At 43.4% G+C, this 23,487-nt stretch overlaps 1 protein-coding gene across 2 annotated transcripts in view; it reads right to left on the reverse strand.

The window, feature by feature from the left end:
- Positions 1 to 23,487, reverse strand: part of tmem178a (transmembrane protein 178a) — a 36,220-nt gene that overhangs the window by 10,016 nt on the left and 2,717 nt on the right. Inside the window, exons 2-3 of one of the 2 annotated variants that reach the window (XM_056280780.1) lie at positions 10,062 to 10,175; positions 1,655 to 1,792 (exon numbers count right to left, since the gene is read on the reverse strand). In XM_056280780.1, coding sequence (XP_056136755.1) covers positions 1,655 to 1,792; positions 10,062 to 10,175 — 252 coding nt within the window. The remainder of the gene's footprint in view (positions 1 to 1,654; positions 1,793 to 10,061; positions 10,176 to 23,487) is intronic. The other variant, XM_056280781.1, reaches the window with a different exon arrangement.

Consider the following 23,487-nt stretch of genomic DNA (forward strand, 5'->3'; position numbering starts at 1 on the left):
AAGAGGGACCATGAGTGTCGCAGTCTGAATGCAAAATGTGTCCTCCAAAATGATCTTTTAAACATGATTCCCCTGCAGAATGCTCTGATTAGTGGGACAACTTAATGTCCTTCCCCACTGCGATTTCCAAAAATTGTGACCTTTTGTGAGTGTGTGCAATTCTTGGGGAGGGGGTGAGTTTTTAGCTCTTTTAGCAAATAACAAATAAGGCCTTACAGTTTAAATTGTTTCTTAACCCTGGGATGTCTTTTGTTCAAGAATCCTTGAATCCAGCCTAAGGATTCAAGGATTCTTCCCACACTGCTGAACGGTATCAGTAGCATCAACAAGCTTAGCTTTCATGCTACGTAGGACAACTTGGCAAATCTTTATAACTTCAAGGCAAACGTTCTCTTGGGTGGCTTGTGGAACTCCCATCGGCTTTAAGTTCCATCTTCTCATGTAGGTTTCTAGGTCATCCATCCTCTTTTGCATAACCCTGACAGGCTGCTCCACCACATCACCCTGACAGACTGCTCCACCATATCACCCTGACAGACTGCTCCACCACATCACCCTGACAGGCTGCTCCACCATATCAACTCACTGCTCAGCTTTAGCTATGTTTGGGGTGATGGCCTTATGGTCGGCAAACACACAATCGACCTTGATTTTCAGGTCAGGGATTTTGTCCTCAGTCGTGTCTGTCTGTCGTTGATCATCTTCGTTAAGTTGGCTAGTTGAGAATGACTAGGGACGAGCTGACAGGTTCGTGCTTTTTCTTCTTCGACGCGGGGGAATTTACTTGGTGTAGATGGCAGTGGCGGGAATTCTTCCTCGGCTGCGGAAGTCCTCCACATCACCCGCATCTTGTGTATAATCCTGGCCGCCGCTAGCTAGGGTACATACTGAGCTAGCTTCCACTTCTCCACTTAAAAGAGTTCAATTCTCAAGTGTTTTTGCCCATTGCGGCACAAAAACTTGCGCACCAAGTGAAGTGACTCACTTAAACAGTAGGCAGGCAGATGAACTAATGAACAGAAAATAGAAACTGTAGAAAACTTTTCACTGGTCTTTTCAAGAGCCTGGTGCACAGCACTGGAAAGAGCACCTGCTCAGGCTGCCATGTCGGTCAGTTTCTGCCCGCTTCTCGGAGGGAAGTGCTAGCTTGACGCCGGTGGTTCAGAACACCCCCCCCCTCTCTCTTTTTCCCCCCAATTGTACTTGGCCAATTACCCCACTCTTCACATCTGGCTTTCCACCCGCAGACACGGCCAGTTGTGTCTGTAGAGACGCCCGACCAAGCCGGAGGTAACACGGGGATTCAAACCGCCAACTACCAACACAGGGATTCAAACCATTGACCCCTGTGTTGGTAGGCAACGGAATAAACTACCTTGACAAAGGATGGAATTTCAAATGACCAGACAGTTATGTGACACGGTGACGCTGAGCACCTCTAGTAGTTAAAAAGGTTGACGTCACGGGTAGTATCGAGCGCCAACTTCGGTACTCAGCGAAGAACAGAAGGGTGTGTGCTCATGGATGTTGAGCTCTCCCGGCTCTCTGTGTGCGTTTCAACTGGAGTCAATGGAAGGCGAAAGGGTCGTGTGACGCTCTCTTTACACACACACACACACACACTCACACACACTGTGGGTGGAGGAGACCGTACCTGCCATGAGGAAGAGCAGTCCAGAGACATGTTGTGTCAGACTCTCCTCCCAGAAGAATCCCACCAAGGCCACGATGCAGCCACACAGCAGCACCGCCGCTGCCATTCCCAGAAACCCTGCTGTTATCCTGCGTAGGTCTGACACACACACACACACACACACACACACACACACACACACACACACACGCACACACACACACACTATTAAGGATAAATGACCAACAACCAACACAAACAAGGCGTTTCCATGACAACCGGCTCCATCAGATCTAAAGCTCTTCTCCCTACATGAGGTTATGATGGAGCGTTACTCTGACAACCAGAGACAAGCAGCCAATTAAGGAACAGAACAATTAGTGAGAAACAACCTGGGATCAAAGGTCACCTCCAGGTCACACAACACACCATCACCACTTCTACGCTGATGTGTAGTAGTGTGTTGATGCTCGATAGTCCACGTAAGACCACCACACAAGGCTGAATCAGTTCATCTGGACACAGTCCCTGCGTGTACACGCACAGGCAAGTGGCGCGACGGTTACAGCTCCGTCACGCCGCGTAGTCGGACTGCTGTCGTTGTGCCAGTACACAAGAACCGGGGGAGAATCGATCTATTGACGGAAGTATGTCCCACCCCGCTACGGTAGGTGGCGATATGCCTCCTTTCAGCTGGTTGCGTTTGGCCCTTCTTCCGGACGATCCGCCGGTAAACCGAGAAAAGAAGAAGAAGACCAGCCGGAGAGCCACACGCACAGCTAACGTTAGCGTTAGTCTGGGGGTGGGTTGTTAACTGTATAGTCCACCGACCGGCGCTGGATTGACTTAATGCAGTTCTCGCTTAGTTGGGAAGCAAGGTGGGACGTCGGTATAACTAAACGGCGATCCCCGACAGTCCGGATAACACCGGCCGCTGCTACACTTAGCTAGTTGGCTAACGCTAGCTAGTTGGCTAACGCTAGCTAGTTGGCTAACGCTAGCTAGTCCTCGAATTCGCGCCGCCATCTTCCGACACCGGCACTGGGTGAGGTCAACGATCAATAATCAACATCAACAGTTTAATCAAATCATTTGTTTAACACCGAACTGAAGCTAACGCAGAAATGCCGCCTAAGAAAACCGCAGGGCTGCCTGAGGAGGTGGAGGAGAACAGGAAGTCTCTCGACTCCTCCTCGTCGGAGACACCAGCAGCAGGAGAGGAGCAGGGATCTCGTCGTAACAGAAGGCTGAGCACTAAAAAAGAGAACATGGAAAAGGACAAAAGGTATCTTTTCTGGAAAACGAGACGACGACCTGGAGCAGTACTGCGGGGTAAATGGACTGATCATCAGCGGTCTAAAAACCAGGACCCGGGCCCACGCAGGGGAGAAGGGCCGGGCCCACGCAGGGGGGAGGGGGGGTGGCCGGGCACACGCAGGGGGGGTGGTGGTGGCCGCCGCGACCGAGGCCGAGGGGGAATCGCTTGAGAGACCGGTTGTGAGGTTTTTGGACAGTGAGGGTGTCTGGATCAGCAGCAGTGGTGTGGAGGCTTGTCTTACCCTGCTGCCCAGCAGAACTAAGAACACAACACCGGCGATAATCACCCGGTTCCCAGCCAGAAAGAACCAGCAAGCGCCCCTCAAGCAAGGAGGCGAGCTTAGGGAACCGACGTCTACACCAACGACCACCTAACCAAGAAGAAGGCAGACACTGCCAGAAAAGCCTGCCTGCTGGAAAAGCAGAACAGGACTCGAGCAACTTGGACTTCAAACTGCTGAAGCTGCATCCAGCTAAACGGGTCAGTACCGGAGGCAGCACCAGTACACCTCATCAGGGATCTCAGCGGACTGGAGAAGTACCATGCATGACCCCACGCACAATACCACAACAAGGGAGAACAACACCAAAAGGTAATGGACAAACTCAGTAAGTCACTAACTGGATGTACTGAAATCTGTCGTGACAAGTTCCCACATTAACAGTCACTCGTCTGCTGATTACCTAAAGCTGAACTTGAAAACCTTCAAATATACGGCTCATAAATCACAAGACGTAGAAAATGACATTAACCCTGAAAATAACTTTTATAGCAATACTCACAGTAAGTGTGAATACTGCACAGACGACCAGTTCAACAGAAATGTAAATATGGATGGATCAATAATCCACTTCAATAGTAGGAGTCTTAATTCAAACATTTCAAAAACCCAACACTGTTTAAGACAAATGGACAACAAGTTCCCAGCACTAGCAATATGTGAAACTGGGCTTCATGAGGGACACACTGACATGGTGGAGATCAAGGGATGTGAAAGCTGTTTCATTAACAGGACTCCGTCACGGGGGGGTTGCATTATACATAGATAAAAATTAGAAAAGCTATTCTGTTGGTAAAATGTCACTTGTTTTGGATAATATCATGGAGTGTATCACAGTAGAAATAAACATGGGGAAATCAAACAATATACTAATTAGCTGCATTTATAGAAAACCTGGTTCCTGCATTGATACCTTTAGAGAAAAGTTATCAGAACTTTACACCAACATAAATAACAAGAACATGGTTTTTATCTGTGGGGATTTCAACATTGACTTGTTAAACCCACATGATCACAGTTCAACTCCAGAGTTCATTAATGCCATGTCCAGTACCAGCCTATATGCCGCAATCACAAGACCGACCAGAATAACAACGCACAGTGCAACCCTAACTGACAACATACTGACCAACGTCCCTGACCGCAAAGTAGTAAGTGGAATAGTAATAGGTGACACTAGTGACCACAGGTAAACATTTCAAGAACAAGAAGTCCACTGACTGGAATGGAATAGACATGTTTATGGTCAAAAATATCATCCAGTGCATTGCAACACCTTTGTCTCACATCTGTAACCAATCCCTACAAACCGGTGTTTTTCCAAACAAAACAGCCAAAGTTATACCAATCTATAAGTCTGGTGATAGACACATCCTTTCAAATTACAGACCTGTTTCCTTGCTTCCACAGTTCTCAAAAATACTAGAAAAAATAAACTTTTCAAGAATACATGACTTCATCACAAAACACAATGTACTGTATGATCAGCAATATGGTTTTAGAGCAAACAGAGCAACTTCATTTGCTCTCATAGAATTTGTAGATGAAATAACAATGGCAATAGAAAACAAAAAATATGCAATAGGGGTATTTCTGGATCTAAAAAAAGCATTTGACACTGCAGACCATGAATTATTACTGAAAAAACTGTATATAAACAATATTTGTGAAGTGTCTGACTCTCTGAAAGCCATTATTTGCTGATGACACAAATGTGTTTTGCTGTGGGGATCATCTGGATCAACTCCTGGATATAGTGGAAAAGGAAGTGATGAAGTTAAAGACGTGGTTTGATGCTAACAAACTAACATTGAATTTAAGTAAAACAAAATTTATAATCTTTGGTAGCTTTAAAATTAACTCAATCAAGAAACTCATGATTAACAATGTAGAAATAGAAAGAGTGACTGAAATTAAATTTCTTGGGGTAATAGTGGACAATAAATTATGTTGGAAACCACATATAAATTATACCAAGGCCAAAGTATCCAAATCAATCACAATACTACTCAAAGTCAAAGATCTTCTAAATCAAGCTTCACTTTACACCTTGTACTGTTCCCTCATACTTCCATACATCCACGTACTGTGTGGAAGTGTGGGGGAACACATATAAAACCAACACCGATTCAATCTTTATTATTCAAAACAGAGCCATAAGGATAGTAAACAGAGCCAGCTGCAGAGAACCAACAAACCAACTCTTTATCAAACTAAAAACACTAAAATTCAAAGGTCTGGTGGACTTTAAAACTGCTCAGATCGTGTCCAAAGTGTTAAATCATAAAGTACCCACCGGTATCCAGGGGCTGTTCCAGCTGAGGGAGAGTAATTATGACCTGAGAGGAATATGTACGTTTGAACAAAACCCAGTAAGGACAAATGCAAAATATCACTGTGTCACAACCAAAGGAGCCAAGATATGGAACAGCTGCAGTGATGAAATGAAAACGTGTGAATCAATAATCACATGTAAAAGACTTTTTAAAAATAATATGTTGAACAGATATGGGATGGAGCTGGGACATCTTGTGTGAGTTGTTCTTGAGTTGTTCTGATGTTGCTCTGCACTTGCTTTGTTCTTGTTGTGTTGAATGAAGGATCTTTGTACGGTTTACTAGATAGACGCCATGGTCACTGGTGGCAGATGATTGAGTTTTCATTCAAATCACACAGTTCACTGTTGAAATACTAAAATTGAAAAAGGGGGTAGCACTAGAAAAGGTTTGTTTTAACTTCTGTCTCCTCCTTTTCCAACTGCTGAGATTTAAAACACATGTTTGATGATGATATTGCTTGCTTGTTTGGATTTTTTTCTCTTTTGTTTTCTTTTATTATACATTTGAAATTTTTTTAACGTTCGAAACAAACAAACAAAGAAGAAGAAGAACCTTCTTCCGGTTGACTATTGCATCACATACCAAACAAGCGACAAACAAGTTAGCAAGTGGCAACCGGGTTCTACTTGGAGCGGTGACAACATGGACGACTTTACAGCGCTGTACATTTCATAGTACTCTACGCTTTGCTGTTGATACTGGCGATACTACGCTGTTCCACTTCCGGGTGAAAGACCGCCGCAGGAACTATGGATCATGCGCAGAACGCCTCGGCCAGTTCGGGGCTGATTGAAGCGTATACATGCCAGAGTAAATCCATCCAAACCGCATCATCTAGGTGTGTTAGTCCCACTCCCAGAAATTCCATTTAGTACGAGTTCAGTCGGACTAACACGTTTACATGTATTTTAAAAGTCCAGTTTTAGTCCGACTAACACAATAAACACACTTTTTCTAACGTCATGTAAACGTCATTTAAGATGTGCTTTGGATAAAAGCTTCTGCTAAATAAAATCGTAACATTGTAACACCGGGCAGCACGGTGGCCCAGTGGTTGGCACTGTTCCTCACAGCAAGATGGTCCTAGGTTTGAACCCCAGGCCGTCCAGGTCCTTTCTGTGTGGAGTTTGCATGTTCTCCCCATGTCTGCGTAGGTTTCCTCACACCATCAAAAAGACATGCATGTAAGGGTTAATAGTCCTGCCTGTGCCCCTGAGCAAGGCAGTGGAAAGAAGAACTGGAGTTGGTCCCCAGGTGCGGCAGCTGCCCACTGCTCCTATACAATAGGATGGTTACATGTAGGGAATGACTTCATTTGTATGTATGTACAAAATGGAAATTATAAGTTATGAAACTAATGGTTGATTTGGGTCGTTATGCCACTGTATTGTTTATAAGGGTGGGGGTACCTGCAGTCACTGTATTGTTTATAAGGGTGGGGACACCTGCAGTCACTGTATTGTTTATAAGGGTGGGGGTACCTGCAGTCACTGTATTGTTTATAAGGGTGGGGACACCTGCAGTCACTGTATTGTTTATAAGGGTGGGGTACCTGCAGGCACTGTATTGTTTATAAGGGTGGGGGTACCTGCAGTCACTGTATTGTTTATAAGGGTGGGGTACCTGCAGGCACTGTATTGTTTATAAGGGTGGGGACACCTGCAGGCACTGTATTGTTTATAAGGGTAGGGACACCTGCTGTCACTGTATTGTTTATGAGGGTGGGGACACCTGCAGTCACTGTATTGTTTATAAGGGTGGGGGTACCTGCAGTCACTGTATTGTTTATAAGGGTGGGGTACCTGCAGTCACTGTATTGTTTATAAAGGTGGGGATACCTGCAGTCACTGTATTGTTTATAAGGGTGGGGACACCTGCAGTCACTGTATTGTTTATAAAGGTGGGGATACCTGCAGTCACTGTATTGTTTATAAGGGTGGGGACATCTGCAGTCAGGTGAGACTGAAGAGGTCACTTAGATGATGGTGAAACGTTTCTCTCAATAAAAGTTGTGTCCAGATGAACTGACTCAACCTTCTGTGACTGATATGTAATATCAGCGGTCCACTTATGTATTATCTACTGTTTATGTTGTAGCGAATTCGGGGGGTCAACCACAGGAACTGCTGCAGCCGGGACCCGAACCCGTATCTCCCGCACCGCGGGAGACATCAGTGACCGCTCGACTAAAGGGTCCGACCCGTTAGCCAACGGCCAACATGTCTACTTACCCATGCACGTTACAATATGTAATATGTACAGTGTAGAATATCTTCGTCCTATCAGTACTATGTACATGAAATACTGTCGTCTGAGTACCATGTCTATCAGTATGTACTGTGGTACTATGTTATTACTTTTAGAGGTACTGTTGTCTGTGTACCATGTGTCTCAGTATGTACTGTGGTGCTATGTTAGTGCTGTTAGAGGTACTGTTGTGTGTATACCACGTGTATCTTCCTGGTGGGTAATTGGACATTTTCCTGGTGGGTGATGGAACATATTCCTGATGGGTGATGGAACATGTACCTGGTGGGTGATGGAACATGTACCTGGTGGGTGATGGAACATGTTCCTGGTGGGTAATGGAACATGTTCTTGGTGGGTAATGGAACATATTCCTTGTGGGTGATGGAAGATATTCCTGGTGGATAATGAAACATGTACCTGGTGGGAAATGGAACATATTCCTGGTGGGTGATGGAACATATTCCTGATGGGTAATGGAACATGTTCCTGGTGGGTAATGGAATATGTTCCTGGTGGGTGATGGAACATATTCCCGGTGGGTAATGGAATATGTTCCTGGTGGGTGATGGAACATATTCCTGGTGGGTAATGGAACATGTTCCTGGTGGGTAATTGAACATATTCCTGGTGGGTAATGGAACTTGTTCCTGGTGGGAAATGGAACATATTCCTGGTGGGTGATGGAACATATTCCTGATGGGTAATGGAACATGTTTCTGGTGGGAGATGGAACATGTTCCTGGTGGGAAATGGAACATGTTCCTGGTGGGTGATGGAACATGTTCCTGGTGGGTAATTGAACATGTTGCTAGTGGGTAACGGAACTTGTTCCTGGTGGGTGATGGAACATGTTCCTGGTGGGTAATGGAACATGTTCTTGGTGGGTAATGGAACATATTCCTTGTGGGTGATGGAAGATATTCCTGGTGGATAATGAAACATGTACCTGGTGGGAAATGGAACATATTCCTGGTGGGTGATGGAACATATTCCTGATGGGTAATGGAACATGTTCCTGGTGGGTAATGGAATATGTTCCTGGTGGGTGATGGAACATATTCCCGGTGGGTAATGGAATATGTTCCTGGTGGGTGATGGAACATATTCCTGGTGGGTAATGGAACATGTTCCTGGTGGGTAATTGAACATATTCCTGGTGGGTAATGGAACTTGTTCCTGGTGGGAAATGGAACATATTCCTGGTGGGTGATGGAACATATTCCTGATGGGTAATGGAACATGTTTCTGGTGGGAGATGGAACATGTTCCTGGTGGGAAATGGAACATGTTCCTGGTGGGTGATGGAACATGTTCCTGGTGGGTAATTGAACATGTTGCTAGTGGGTAACGGAACTTGTTCCTGGTGGGTGATGGAACATGTTTCTGGTGGGAGATGGAACATATTCCTGGTGGGTGATGGAACATATTCCTGGTGGGTAATGGAACATGTTCCTGGTGAGAGATGGAACATATTCCTGGTGGGTGATGGAACATATTCCTGGTGAGAGATGGAACATATTCCTGGTGGGTGATGGAACATGTTCCTGGTGGGTAATGGAACATGTTGCTGGTGGGTAATGGAACATGTTGCTGGTGGGTAATGGAACATATTCCTGGTGGGTGATGGAACATATTCCTGGTGAGAGATGGAACATATTCCTGGTGGGTGATGGAACATATTCCTGGTGGGTGATGGAACATGTTGTTAGTGGGTAACGGAACTTGTTCCTGGTGGGTAATTGAACATGTTGCTAGTGGGTAATGGAACATGTTCCTGGTGGGTAATGGAACATATTCCTGGTGGGTGATGGAACATATTCCTGGTGGGTAATGGAGCATGTTGCTGGTGAGTAATGGAACATGTTGCTGGTGGGTAATGGAACATGTTGCTGGTGGGTAATGGAACATCATGTTCACCACTGTAGCCCACGTCTCCCCCAACAACATGAATATCAATGAGCGGCCAGCACACTTTAGAAAGGAATATTTTGTCAGTATAAAAATTGGCCTTCACCGCTTCCAGATCTGTCTTCTCATACTACTTCAAGTACTGCAACTGCAAGTACTACTGATCTACTACTATTACTAAACGTACTACTAGTACCACCACCTACTGCTCCTACTACTACTACTATTTGTACTACTCTGGTAGACTTCATATAATCTGTGCCGTTTCAGAAGATAGAAGTAAGGAGTTTGATGGACAGCAGGGTGTCCAGCAGGGGGCAGTACTTTACTTACGTAGCAGGTGCCACTCGTCCTGTTGGATGGTCCTGGTCAGGTTGAGTGGGATGTTCCTGAGCCTGACGGGCTGGGTGAAATGATATTTGACAGCCGTGCATCGATCAGCGATACCTGCAGAAAAAAACACCAGTGTTTTTAAGACAGAACAACATAACAACAGAGCACAGAACACAGAACAACAGACAAACAGAACACAGAACAACAGACAAACAGAACAACAGAGCACAGAACAACATAACAACAGAACAGCAGAACAACATAACAGAACACAAAGCAACAGAACAGACACAGAACAACAGAACAGACAACACAGAACAGCAGAACACAGAGCAACAGAATAGACAAACAGAACATAACACAACAGAACACAGAACATAACAACAAAACAAACAAACAGAACAGAACAACAGAACACAGGACAGAACAACAGAGCACACAACAACAGAACACAGAACTCAGTGGCAACGCGAAGCTCTCTGTGCACGATAACTTCTGCCTCCTGTCCATCGGCTAATGAGGTTAGTGACGTAGGCAAGACTCATTTGATGGATTTGGGGCAATTATGACTGAAATGTGGACCTTAGTTGTTAGTGTAGTGGCTTTATTTAACTTTAAACATTTAAAGTTTAAAAACAGGTTCATGTAAATATTGGAGAACAAAAGGTTGTTTTTGAGATGTTTGTTGTGTTATTGTTTCAGAGGATCACAGTCACATGTCTCAGAAGGAAAGGGGTGATGCATGTGCCTATAAGCGCTGGATGGTAGAACAGGGGTGGTAAACCCGTATTTATTATAACCTTTTTCCCATGGCACCACGCTACTGCTGCTGTGGGTTATGTCGCAAATTGTGGTAACTCACTCACTCACTCTCACTCACTCACTCAGTCATTAACTCACTCTGTCACACAGTCACTCACTGTCACTCAGTCACTCACTCACTCAGTCACTTGCTCAGTCACTCGTCACAGTCGCTGACTCACTCACTCACTAACTCGATCAGTCACGTGCTCGGTCACTCAGTCACTCACTCACTCAGTCACTTGCTCAGTCACTCACTCGTCACAGTCGCTGACTCACTCACTCACTAACTCGATCAGTCACGTGCTCGGTCAGTCAGTCACTCACTCGCTCACTCTTTCTCTCACTAATTCAGTCATTTGCTCAGTCACTCATTCACTCAGTCATTCGGTCACTCACTCAGTCACTTGCTCAGACACTCAGTCACTCACTCTGTCACTCAGTAACTCACTCACTATGTCACTTGCTCAGTCAATCACTCACTGTCGCTCACTCACTCTGTCACTTACTGAGTCATTCACTCACTGTCACTCAGTTACACTCACTCTGTCACTCAGTCATTTGCCAAGTCACTCACTCAGTCACTCACTAACTCTGTCACTCAGTCAGTCAGTCACTCACTCCGTCACTTGCTCAGTCACTCACTAACTCGTTCACGTGCTCAGTCACTCACTCAGTCACTCTGTAACTGTCCCTCACTCATTCAGTCACTTGCTCAGTCATTTACTCACTCTGTCACTCACTCTTTCTCTCACTCATTCAGTCATTTGCTCAGTCACTCAGTCACTTGCAAGTCAGTCACTTACACATCTACTAACTCGCTCATTCACTCATTTGCTCAGTCACTCATTCATTCAGTCATTCGGTCACTCACTCAGTCACTTGCTCAGACACTCAGTCATTCACTCACTTAGTCACTCACTCACTCTGTCACTTGCTCAGTCAATCACTCACTCACTCACAGTCACTCAGTCACTTGCTCAGTCACTCACTCACTCAGTCACTTGCTCAGTCACTCAGTCATTCACTCACTCACTGTCACTCAGTCACACTCACTCTGTCACTCAGTCATTTGCTAAGTCACTCACTCAATCACTTGCTCAGTCACTCACTCGGTTAGTCAGTCAGTCACTCACTCACTCACTCACTCACTCCGTCACTTGCTCAGTCACTCACTAACTCGGTCATGTGCTCAGTCACTCACTAACTCTGTCACTCACTCAGTCACTGTCACTATCACTCACTCATTCAGTCACTTGCTCAGTCATTCACTCACTCTGTCACTCACTCTTTCTCTCACTCATTCAGTCATTTGCTCAGTCACTCAGTCACTTGCAAGTCAGTCACTTACACATCTACTAACTCACTCATTCAGTCATTTGCTCAGTCACTCATTCACTCAGTCATTCGGTCACTCACTCTGTCACTTGCTCAGTCAATCACTCACTGTTGCTTACTCACAGTCACCTGCTCCGTCACTTACTCACTCAGTCACTTGCTCAGTCACTCAGTCATTCACTCACTCACTGTCACTCAGTCAAACTCACTCTGTCACTCAGTCATTTGCTAAGTCACTCACTCCGTCACTTGCTCAGTCACTCACTCACTAACTCGGTCACGTGCTCAGTCACTCACTCACTCGCTCAGTCATTCACTCACTCACTCAGTCACTTGCTTAGTCACTCACTCACTCTCACTCCATCACTCACTCCGTCACTCAGTCACTCTGTCACTCACTAAGTCACTCACTCACTCAGACACTCTGTCACTTACTAAGTCACTCACTCACTCACTCGGTCAATGACTCACTCAGTCAGTCAGTAACTCACTGTCCCTCACTCACTCCGTCACCCACTCACTGTCCCTCACTCACTCTGTCACTGACTCACTCATGGCCGACTTGAGAGGGTTGTCTATCAGGGATGTTTAGTAGGACGCGCTCGCAGCTCTCACATCAGGTGCGCCATTGGTCTGGATGGTTTCATGCTTGTTATTGGACCAACACATTATAGACATAATTCATATTTGACCAACACATTATAGAAATAATTCATATTTGACCAACACATTATAGAAATAATTCATATTTGACCAACACATTATAGACATAATTCATATTTGACCAACACATAGACATAATTCATATTGGACCAACACATTATAGACATAATTCATATTTGACCAACACATTATAGAAATAATTCATATTTACCAACACATTATAGACATAATTCATATTTGACCAACACATTATAGAAATAATTCATATTTACCAACACATTATAGATATAATTCATATTTGACCAACACATTATAGAAATAATTCATATTTACCAACACATTATAGATATAATTTATATTTGACCAACACATTATAGGCATAATTCATATTTTACCAGCACGTTATAGACATAATTCATATTTTACCAGCACATTATAGATATAATTCATATTTTACCAACACATTATAGACATAATTCATATTTTACCAACACATTATAGATATAATTCATATTTTACCAACACATTATAGATATAATTTATATTTTACCAACACGTTATAGACATAATTCATATTTTACCAACACATTATAGACACAATTCACAGCAAGCTGAAATGAAACTAAGCACAGCTTTTTCCACCTCAATGAGTAGGGTATTACAAGTATCTAGCAGGACAACGACTAGGGTATTACAAGTATCTAGCAGTACAACAACTAGGGTATTACCAGTATCTAGCAGTACAACAACTAGGGTATTACAAGTATCTAGCATACAATGACTAAGGTATTACCAGTATCTAGCAGTACAATGACTAGGGTATTACAAGTATCTAGCAGTACAACGACTAGGGTATTACAAGTATCTTGTGGTACAACGACTAAGGTATTACCAGTATCTAGCAGTACAACGACTAGGGTATTACCAGTATCTAGCAGTACAACAACTAGGGTTTTACAAGTATCTAGCAGTACAACGACTAGGGTATTACAAGTATCTAGCAGTACAACGACTAGGGTATTACAAGTGTCTTGTGGTACAACGACTAGGGTATTACCAGTATCTAGCAGTACAACGACTAGGGTATTACCAGTATCTAGCAGTACCCCACATACGAATCAAAATGGAACAGCTATGCGAGTCAGCACATGTTATTCTATGCTAGAATAGTCTATGCTGGCTGGTATTTGAATGTACTGTGATACTGTGCTATAATGTAAAGGGAATAATATCCTGCAATGGTCTCATGGTTTATGTAAAACCATTCCAGTCATATGATAAATTGAAAGTTGTGTTTAAAATGCCCGAGTAAGCAAACAACCAACAGCTGCATGTATGATGCAGTATTTATGTAGATTACCCAGAGAGCATTTGATCAAAATTCCTCATGGACTGTAGAGGAAGTGCTGATAAAGGAGGATTTTTTTTTTAAATGGACCCGCAAGTTTTATTTATCACTTCATATTATTGGCAATGGATTATCTGTATGTTATATCCTGCTTATTTACATGTTCCATGATGACATGAAAGGCTGTTTCTGTTTCCGTGGAACCCTTTCAGAGCATTTCCCCATGGATTGGGGTCCTGTGTGTTCCAAGCCTTTGCCCGTGGCTCGGGTCCTGGGCTGTTTCGGTGGCATCTGGATACCTCCCGAAACAAATTCTATACTCCGAACTGACTGACGGTCAAAGAAAAAGAGGAGCTCCCAAAAACGCTGCAAGGACTGTATCAAGGGAACGCTGATCCCCTTCAACATCGACCCTAAGAACTGCGAAAAAGTAGCGAAAAATCGAAAATACTGGAGAGCTACCTGCCTGGCTGTTCCATCAAGGCCGAAACTGACAAACGAACGCATGCGGAAGAAAAGTGCCGCCGCCGAAAAATCCGCCAAGAACAGAGAGTCGCAGGAACGGGTCCACTCCCTACTATCCCCTGTCCACTCTGTTCCAGCCTCTTCTATTCTCACCTTGGACTGTCAAGCCACCTTCGTTTCAAGCATACACCTTAATCTCTTTGAATGGATCCTCGGACACGAGAGACGCCAACGACTACGATATCCTGCTTATTTACATGTTCGAAATAATTCCATCATTCATTCATTCATTCATTCATACAAGTGGCTGAAATTAGTTTCCTCCATAGGGTGTCTGGGCTCAGCCTTAGTGATAGGGTGAGGAGCTCGGACATCCGGAGGGAGCTCGGGGTAGAGCCGCTTCTCCTTCGCGTCAAAAGGAGCCAGTTTAGGTGGTTCAGGCATCTGATTAGGATGCCTCCTGGGCGCCTTCCATTGGAGGTTTACCGGGCGCGGCCAACTGCGAGGAGACTCCGGGGTAGACCCAGAACTTACTGGAGGGACTACATGTCCAATCTGGGCTGGGAACACCCTGGGATCCCTCAGAGGGAGCTGGATGGCGTTGCTGGGGAGAAGGACGTCCGGAGTGCCCTACTTAGCTTGCTGCCACCACGACCCGACCCCACAGAAGCGACTGAAGATGAATGAATGAATGATTGACTCCCCGTTCAAACCAGCGTTCCTCCCTATCAAGGATGTGCTCATCCTCATCCCTGAAAGAGTGGCAACTGGCCTGTAGATGGTGTAGACTGTGGAGTCCTGGTCTGTAGATGGTGTAGACTGGAGTCCTGGTCTGTAGATGGTGTAGACTGTGGAGTCCTGGTCTATAGATAGTGTAGACTGTGGAGTCTACACCATATACTGCCTGACGTGTTAGTTCTCCTGTGTTGTGCCATCCTCTTGGCCAGCGTCTATTTAGTTTCCCCACTGTACCAGTCACTGCAATCCTCCTGGCACTTATCAGCGTACACTATATTGCTCTGTTTGTGCCGAGGGACCCGATCCTTGGGGTGGACCAATTTCTGGCGCAGTGTGTTTTGGGGTACGAAAGCAACTGAGACGCAGTGTTTAGAAAATATGTATCTCAACTGTTCCGCCACTCCCACCACATACGGAGTCAACACTGGTTTATGCTTAGGCAGCTATTGTCCTTCTCCTCTCTTCAGTCGGCTGGTGCACTGTTTGGGCGTCTTCCTGGCTTTGACAAACGCCCAGTTAGGATAACCACACTTAACCAGGACTTGTTTAACGTAGGATTGCAGACTCGTCACCATCCAAGGCCAATGATGGTTGTGTCATCTGCACACTTCAGGAGTATAGTTAACAGACGGGTCTCCTGAGATGCAGTAATTTCTGTAGAGGGAGCACAGTAGAGGGGATAGCACACATCCCTTGGGGGAAGCCAGTGCTGATTGTCTGGGTTCTGGATGTGATTTCCCCCAGGCTCACATGCTGCCTCCTGTCTGTCAGGAATTTTTTTCCCGTTTTTTCTCCCCAATTGTATCTCGCCAATTACCCCACTCCTCCGAGCTGCCCCCCCCGTTGCTCCACTTCGTCTGCTGATCTGGGGAGGGCTGCAGACTACTACACGCCTCCTCTGGTACACGTGGAATCGCCAGCCGCTTCTTTTCACCTGACAGTGAGGAGTTTTGCCAGGGAGACGTAGCGTGTGGGAAGATCCCGGTACTCCCCCCAGTTCCCCCACCACCACCACCACCGAACAGGCACCCCGACCGACAAGAGGAGGCGCTAATGCTGGGACCAGGACACATACCCACATCCAGCCAATTGTGTCTGTAGGGATGCCCAACCAAGCCCGAGGTAACACGGGGATTCAAACCAGTGATCCCCATGTTGGTAGGCAAGGGAATAGACCGCTACGCTACCCGGATGCCTATCTCTCAGGAAATTTTTAATCCACTGGCAGATGGGGGCTGTACAGTGAGCTGGGTGAGTTTGGACTGGAGGATATCTGGGATGATGATGTTGAACGCTGAGCTGAAGTCCGCAAACAGGACCCTTGCGTGTGTCCCTGGGCAGTCGAGGTGTTGGAAGAAGTAGTGCGATCCCATGCTGACTGCATCCTCCACTGACCTGTTTGCTCGGTAGGAAAATATCAGGGGGTTGAGGACGGGGCCTGTGATTTCCTTCGGGTGGGCCAACATCAGTCTCTCGGAGGATTTCATGACCACAGACCTTAGGGCAATGGACCTGTAGTTATTTAATCTTGTGATACAGGGTTTTTTGGGGACCGGAATGATAGTGGAGCTCTTGAAGCAGGAGGGGATTTAATACAGCTCCAGTGATCTGTTGAAGATCAGTGTGAAAATGGGGGCCAGCTGGTCAGCACGGACTTTCATACCGGATGGTGACACACCATCCGGGCCTGAAAATTGTGGCCGGTCGGAAATTTTCCGATGTCCAAGTCACAGTGAATGTAGCAAGAAATGACACTCTCCGTACCCCTTCCCCAACAGGAGCTGTTTGCGTTCATGTGTATTCAGTGCAACTTCACAACAATACACAACACGATTCACAATGATGATTCACAACGATAATGGCAATCCGAAAAAAAAAGAATACAGATCAAGAATAACGAGGAAGATGATAGCAGTCAGCATGGTGAGGAATAAGGTAATACTTACTGTTCATCTATGAAGACGCTAGACTAGTCAGAAAAGTGCAAGGCTAGTGGACTCCATATACGGTTTTTACTAGCTAGCATACTTGGCTGAAGACTCACTAGTATTGATTCAAAGTTTGTTATGCATGCTAAAATATCTTATATGCAGTCAATGAGCATGATGTACACAACCTAATAAAGGCTCAACAAACTGATGCAAATATTGTGAAATATAAAACAAGAAAAAAGTACTTCATATATACTTTGATCATATTTTTGCTTAGGTTTTCATTTGGAATTTCGTTCAGCCAGGGTGGCACAATATTTTGGAATTCTGTGGCAGTTGGAAGAACGAAGAAGGATCAGATTGGTATAAAACATTAGAGAGCACAAAAGGATGTAATTTGGCTTTGTAAATGCCCTCTGCCTACCCAGCCACTGACCTCACCCCGCGTCACTGGATATGCTTATGTAAACCTGTGTGTCTTCTGCATAATTATGGTAACATATTTTGTTTTTGGTTTTTTTTGGTTTTTTTTCCATAATCTGAGATAGTGGGCGCATATAGATGTTAAACAGAAGCGGCCCCAAAATGGAGCCTTGCAGAACGCCACATGTCAATTTTGTCTGCTCAGATTTGTAATTACGTATAGACACAAAGTATTCCCTATCCTTTAAGTAGAATTCCAACCAGTTTAGTGCTGTGCCAGGAAGTCCCACCCAGTTTTCCAGTTGGTCTAGTAATATGTTTTGGTCGACTGTGTCAAATGCAACACTGAGATCCAATAATACCAGGACCGAAGTTCTGCCACTGTCTGTGTTTAAGCGGATGTCCTTAAAGACCTTAACAAGAGCAGTCTCAGTGCTGTGGTGTGGGCGAAATCTTGACTGGAAGACATCAAAACAGTTGTTTAGTGCCAAGAAAGCCACATTAGTCAGCAATGCGGTGACAGTTCAGTCAAAGCTTAGCACGTGAGTTCGCGCTTTCACCACGTTTTCAAATTGAAGCTCAGAGAAAAGGACTTTTGCCGTTTAATCAGCATTACTGGATAAACACTAGATATCTTGGATATCTTGGCAAATGTATTCGTGACTTCACAGAGTGTATGAGACACAATTGGTGAATATCATCTTTATATGTGTGTAGGTCTACACTTAGGAACCAATTTAAACCCTTAAAGAAAGCTTGCATTGACGTAATTATGATCACTTTGAATCTTATTTCAGAAAAATCTGTTGGGACAAATTGAGGGGCAGGCAGGAGGTTGAAACAGACAGTAAGTGGAAAAACAACACACATTCAGTCAAACTTTCCACAACATTCAGTGTTAAGTTGCACACCATTGTTAATAACGACTATTAAATGAAAAATGGAGTAATTCAGTCACTCTGAATCTTGTGGGATACACTTGTAAAAATGAAGAGGAAGGGTGACATCACCAGTTTTTTTCTATCAGAGAAGAGGACAACTAATGACCAGAGATACATCAGGAGAACTGGTGAGGGAAAGAGAGCAACAGGGAAGCGAAAAGTTGGAAAGATGACCAGGGAGATGACGAGGTGGAAGGAGAACGCCACAGAGATGAGGAGATGGAAGAGGAAGAGTTAGGAAAGAGAACTCAACACTTGCAGAGCTCAGACAGCGAAAGGGAAATGAATGAAACAGAGCAGTTTGCTTAAGTTTTTATATATATATATATATATATATATATATATATATATATATATATATATATATCTCATAAATCCATATAATTTTGTTGTCCTGTTTCAATGTCATGTGATGGCCTGGCGGCCTGTCTAGGGTGTCTCCTGGACAGGCCGCCAGGAAACCGGAGCACCCGGAGGAAACCCACACATCCTCTGCTTGGCATCCTCCTCATCATATTCTTCATATATCTTATCGTTCCATTATAATTGTGTTATTCTCTTTCACACTGTGTAAATTGTGTACACACAACATCCATGGCACGTCTTGGGAGAGAGATCCTCCTCCGTTGCTCTCCCTGAGATTTCTTCCTATTTTTTCTCCTTGTTGAAGGTTTTCAGGGAGTTGTTTCTTATTCGGTGCGAGGGTCTAAGGACCGGATATTGTGTTGCTGTTAAGCCCCCTGAGGCTGTGCAAATAAAATTGACTTGACTTCAGTTTGTCGCAAAAGACGTTGTGAACAGCAGGAGGAAGAGAATTCGGCTCAAGTTCAGCATTATGTTCAACCCAGACACCTCCTGCAGTGCCAGTTTCTCCTCAACGAGTGCCAAGTAGACACGTAGTACCTGTTGCCTATATCCACATTATTGTTTATTGGGTACAGTTTTTGTTGGGTGTACAACTGGCTTTTGTGCTGGTGTGTCTGCCGTGTGTGTGTGTGTGTGTGGGGGGGGGCACTGTGCCAGCCTATGTGATGCTGTTAATGTTCATATTGGTGCCTCTAATGTGCCCTCTGATGAGACTTGTGGTGCAGCCAGGCCAGTATGGTTGTTATGGTCTGTTCTGGCTAACATGTGTTTCAGAGCATATTAAGTGTGACTGGTCTTGGACGGGCCCACTTGATTTCCTCTGTACCCACCCACACTGGGATTTCTGCCTACGTGGTTGGTTTGTTATTAAATCAGCGTATCATCAGCATATATATATATATATATATATATATATATATATATATATATATATATAAAATATGTTGTGTGTGTGTGTGTGTACAGCGTCCGTAGGGTTAGTGGATATGTCAGGAAGGGCATCTGATGTAAACTTTTGCCAAATCAGTATGTGGCTTGACAAGACCATACCGGATTGGTCAAGGCCCGGGTTAACAACGACCTTCATCAGTGCTGTACCCTCACAGGGTACCGACGGAAACTCTAAAATCTGCTGTGACGACCCCTGAGAATCAGGGAACAAGGTGAAAGAAGAAGATATATATATATATACACACACTATATATACACTATATATATATATATAAATACACTATATATATATATAGTAAAGTGTCCATGCCTCCCTTGTGCCAGCACATGAATATTTCTCTACATCCGCCCTGACAAGCCAAAGCCTTAAATGTTTTTTTAGAATTGTATAAAAACAGAAATTGCTCAGTTGAACTTTTTTTCACGTCCACTCTTACTTTTTAGTTTTTATTGCTTTTTTATTTATCAGCTCTTAATCTGCTGCTCTTCAGGTTTGTCTCTTCTAATTCAGTACATTTTGTTTTGATTCACTCCATTATTCTTTGTTAGCTTTTCACTGTTTTATTAAAGTTCATTTGCTTTACCGACTGATCTGTGTACTATCTGTGTATTATCTGTGTATTATCTGTGTACTAGCTGTGTATTATCTGTGTATTGTCTGTGTATTATCTGTGTACTAGCTGTGTCTTATCTGTGTATTATCTGTGTACTAGCCATGTACTATCTGTGTATTATCTGTGTATTATCTGTGTACTAGCTGTGTACTATCTGTGTATTATCTGTGTATTGTCTGTGTATTATCTGTGTACTAGCTGTGTCTTATCTGTGTATTGTCTGTGTACTATCTGTATTATCTGTGTATTGTCTGTGTATTATCTGTGTACTAGCTGTGTATTATCTGTGTATTGTCTGTGTATTATCTGTGTATTATCTGTGTATTGTCTGTGTACTAGCTGTGTCTTATCTGTGTATTGTCTGTGTACTAGCTGTGTATTATCTGCGTATTGTCTGTGTACTAGCTGTGTATTGTCTGTGTATTGTCTGTGTATTATCTGTGTACTAGCTGTGTCTTATCTGTGTATTGTCTGTGTATTATCTGTGTACTAGCTGTGTCTTATCTGTGTATTGTCTGTGTACTATCTATTATCTGTGTATTGTCTGTGTATTATCTGTGTACTAGCTGTTTATTATCTGTGTATTGTCTGTGTATTATCTGTGTATTATCTGTGTACTAGCTGTGTCTTATCTGTGTATTGTCTGTGTACTAGCTTTGTATTATCTGCGTATTGTCTGTGTACTAGCTGTGTATTGTCTGTGTATTGTCTGTGTATTATCTGTGTACTAGCTGTGTCTTATCCGTGTATTGTCTGTGTACTAGCTGTGTATTATCTGTGTATTGTCTGTGTACTAGCTGTGTATTATCTGTGTACTAGCTGTGTATTATCTGTGTATTGTCTGTGTAATATCTGTGTACTAGCTGTGTATTATCTGTGTATTATCTGTGTACTAGCTGCGTATTGTCTGTGTATTGTCTGTGTATTATCTGTGTACTAGCTGTGTATTGTCTGTGTATTATCTGTGTATTATCTGTGTATTGTCTGTGTATTATCTGTGTACTAGCTGTGTATTATCTGTGTATTGTCTGTGTATTATCTGTGTACTAGCTGTGTATTATCTGTGTATTGTCTGTTTACTAGCTGTGTATTATCTGTGTATTGTCTGTGTATTATCTGCGTATTGTCTGTGTATTATCTGTGTATTATCTGTGTATTGTCTGTGTATTATCTGTGTACTAGCTGTGTATTGTCTGTGTATTATCTGTGTACTAGCTGTGTATTGTCTGTGTATTATCTGTGTACTAGCTGTGTATTATCTGTGTACTAGCTGTGTCTTATCTGTGTATTGTCTGTGTACTAGCTGTGTATTATCTGTGTATTGTCTGTGTATTATCTGCGTATTGTCTGTGTATTACCTGTGTATTATCTGTGTATTATCTGTGTACTAGCTGTGTATTGTCTGTGTATTATCTGTGTACTAGCTGTGTATTATCTGTGTACTAGCTGTGTCTTATCTGTGTATTGTCTGTGTACTATCTGTATTATCTGTGTATTGTCTGTGTATTATCTGTGTACTAGCTGTTTATTATCTGTGTATTGTCTGTGTATTATCTGTGTATTATCTGTGTACTAGCTGTGTCTTATCTGTGTATTGTCTGTGTACTAGCTGTGTATTATCTGCGTATTGTCTGTGTACTAGCTGTGTATTGTCTGTGTATTGTCTGTGTATTATCTGTGTACTAGCTGTGTCTTATCCGTGTATTGTCTGTGTACTAGCTGTGTATTATCTGTTTATTGTCTGTGTACTAGCTGTGTATTATCTGTGTACTAGCTGTGTATTATCTGTGTATTGTCTGTGTAATATCTGTGTACTAGCTGTGTATTATCTGTGTATTATCTGTGTACTAGCTGCGTATTGTCTGTGTATTGTCTGTGTATTATCTGTGTACTAGCTGTGTATTGTCTGTGTATTATCTGTGTATTGTCTGTGTATTATCTGTGTACTAGCTGTGTATTATCTGTGTATTGTCTGTGTATTATCTGTGTACTAGCTGTGTATTATCTGTGTATTGTCTGTTTATTAGCTGTGTATTATCTGTGTATTGTCTGTGTATTATCTGCGTATTGTCTGTGTATTATCTGTGTATTGTCTGTGTATTATCTGTGTACTAGCTGTGTATTGCCTGTGTATTGTCTGTGTATTATCTGTGTCTTATCTGTGTATTGTCTGTGTATTATCTGTGTACTAGCTGTGTATTGTCTGTGTATTATCTGTGTACTAGCTGTGTATTATCTGTGTACTAGCTGTGTCTTATCTGTGTATTGTCTGTGTACTAGCTGTGTATTATCTGTGTATTGTCTGTGTATTATCTGCGTATTGTCTGTGTATTACCTGTGTATTATCTGTGTATTATCTGTGTACTAGCTGTGTATTGTCTGTGTATTATCTGTGTACTAGCTGTGTATTATCTGTGTACTAGCTGTGTCTTATCTGTGTATTGTCTGTGTACTAGCTGTGTATTATCTGTGTATTGTCTGTGTACTAGCTGTGTATTGTCTGTGTATTGTCTGTCTATTATCTGTGTATTATCTGTGTATTGTCTGTGTATTATCTGTGTACTAGCTGTGTCTTATCTGTGTATTGTCTGTGTGCTAGCTGTGTATTATCTGCGTATTGTCTGTGCACTAGCTGTGTATTATCTGTGTATTATCTGTGTATTGTCTGTGTATTATCTGTGTACTAGCTGTGTATTGTCTGTGTATTATCTGTGTACTAGCTGTGTATTATCTGTGTACTAGCTGTGTCTTATCTGTGTACTAGCTGTGTCTTATCTGTGTATTGTCTGTGTACTAGCTGTGTATTGTCTGTGTATTGTCTGTGTACTAGCTGTGTCTTATCTGTGT

The sequence above is a fragment of the Lampris incognitus genome, chromosome 5, assembly GCF_029633865.1.
Source record: "Lampris incognitus isolate fLamInc1 chromosome 5, fLamInc1.hap2, whole genome shotgun sequence".
NCBI classification, from domain to species: Eukaryota; Metazoa; Chordata; class Actinopteri; order Lampriformes; family Lampridae; genus Lampris; species Lampris incognitus.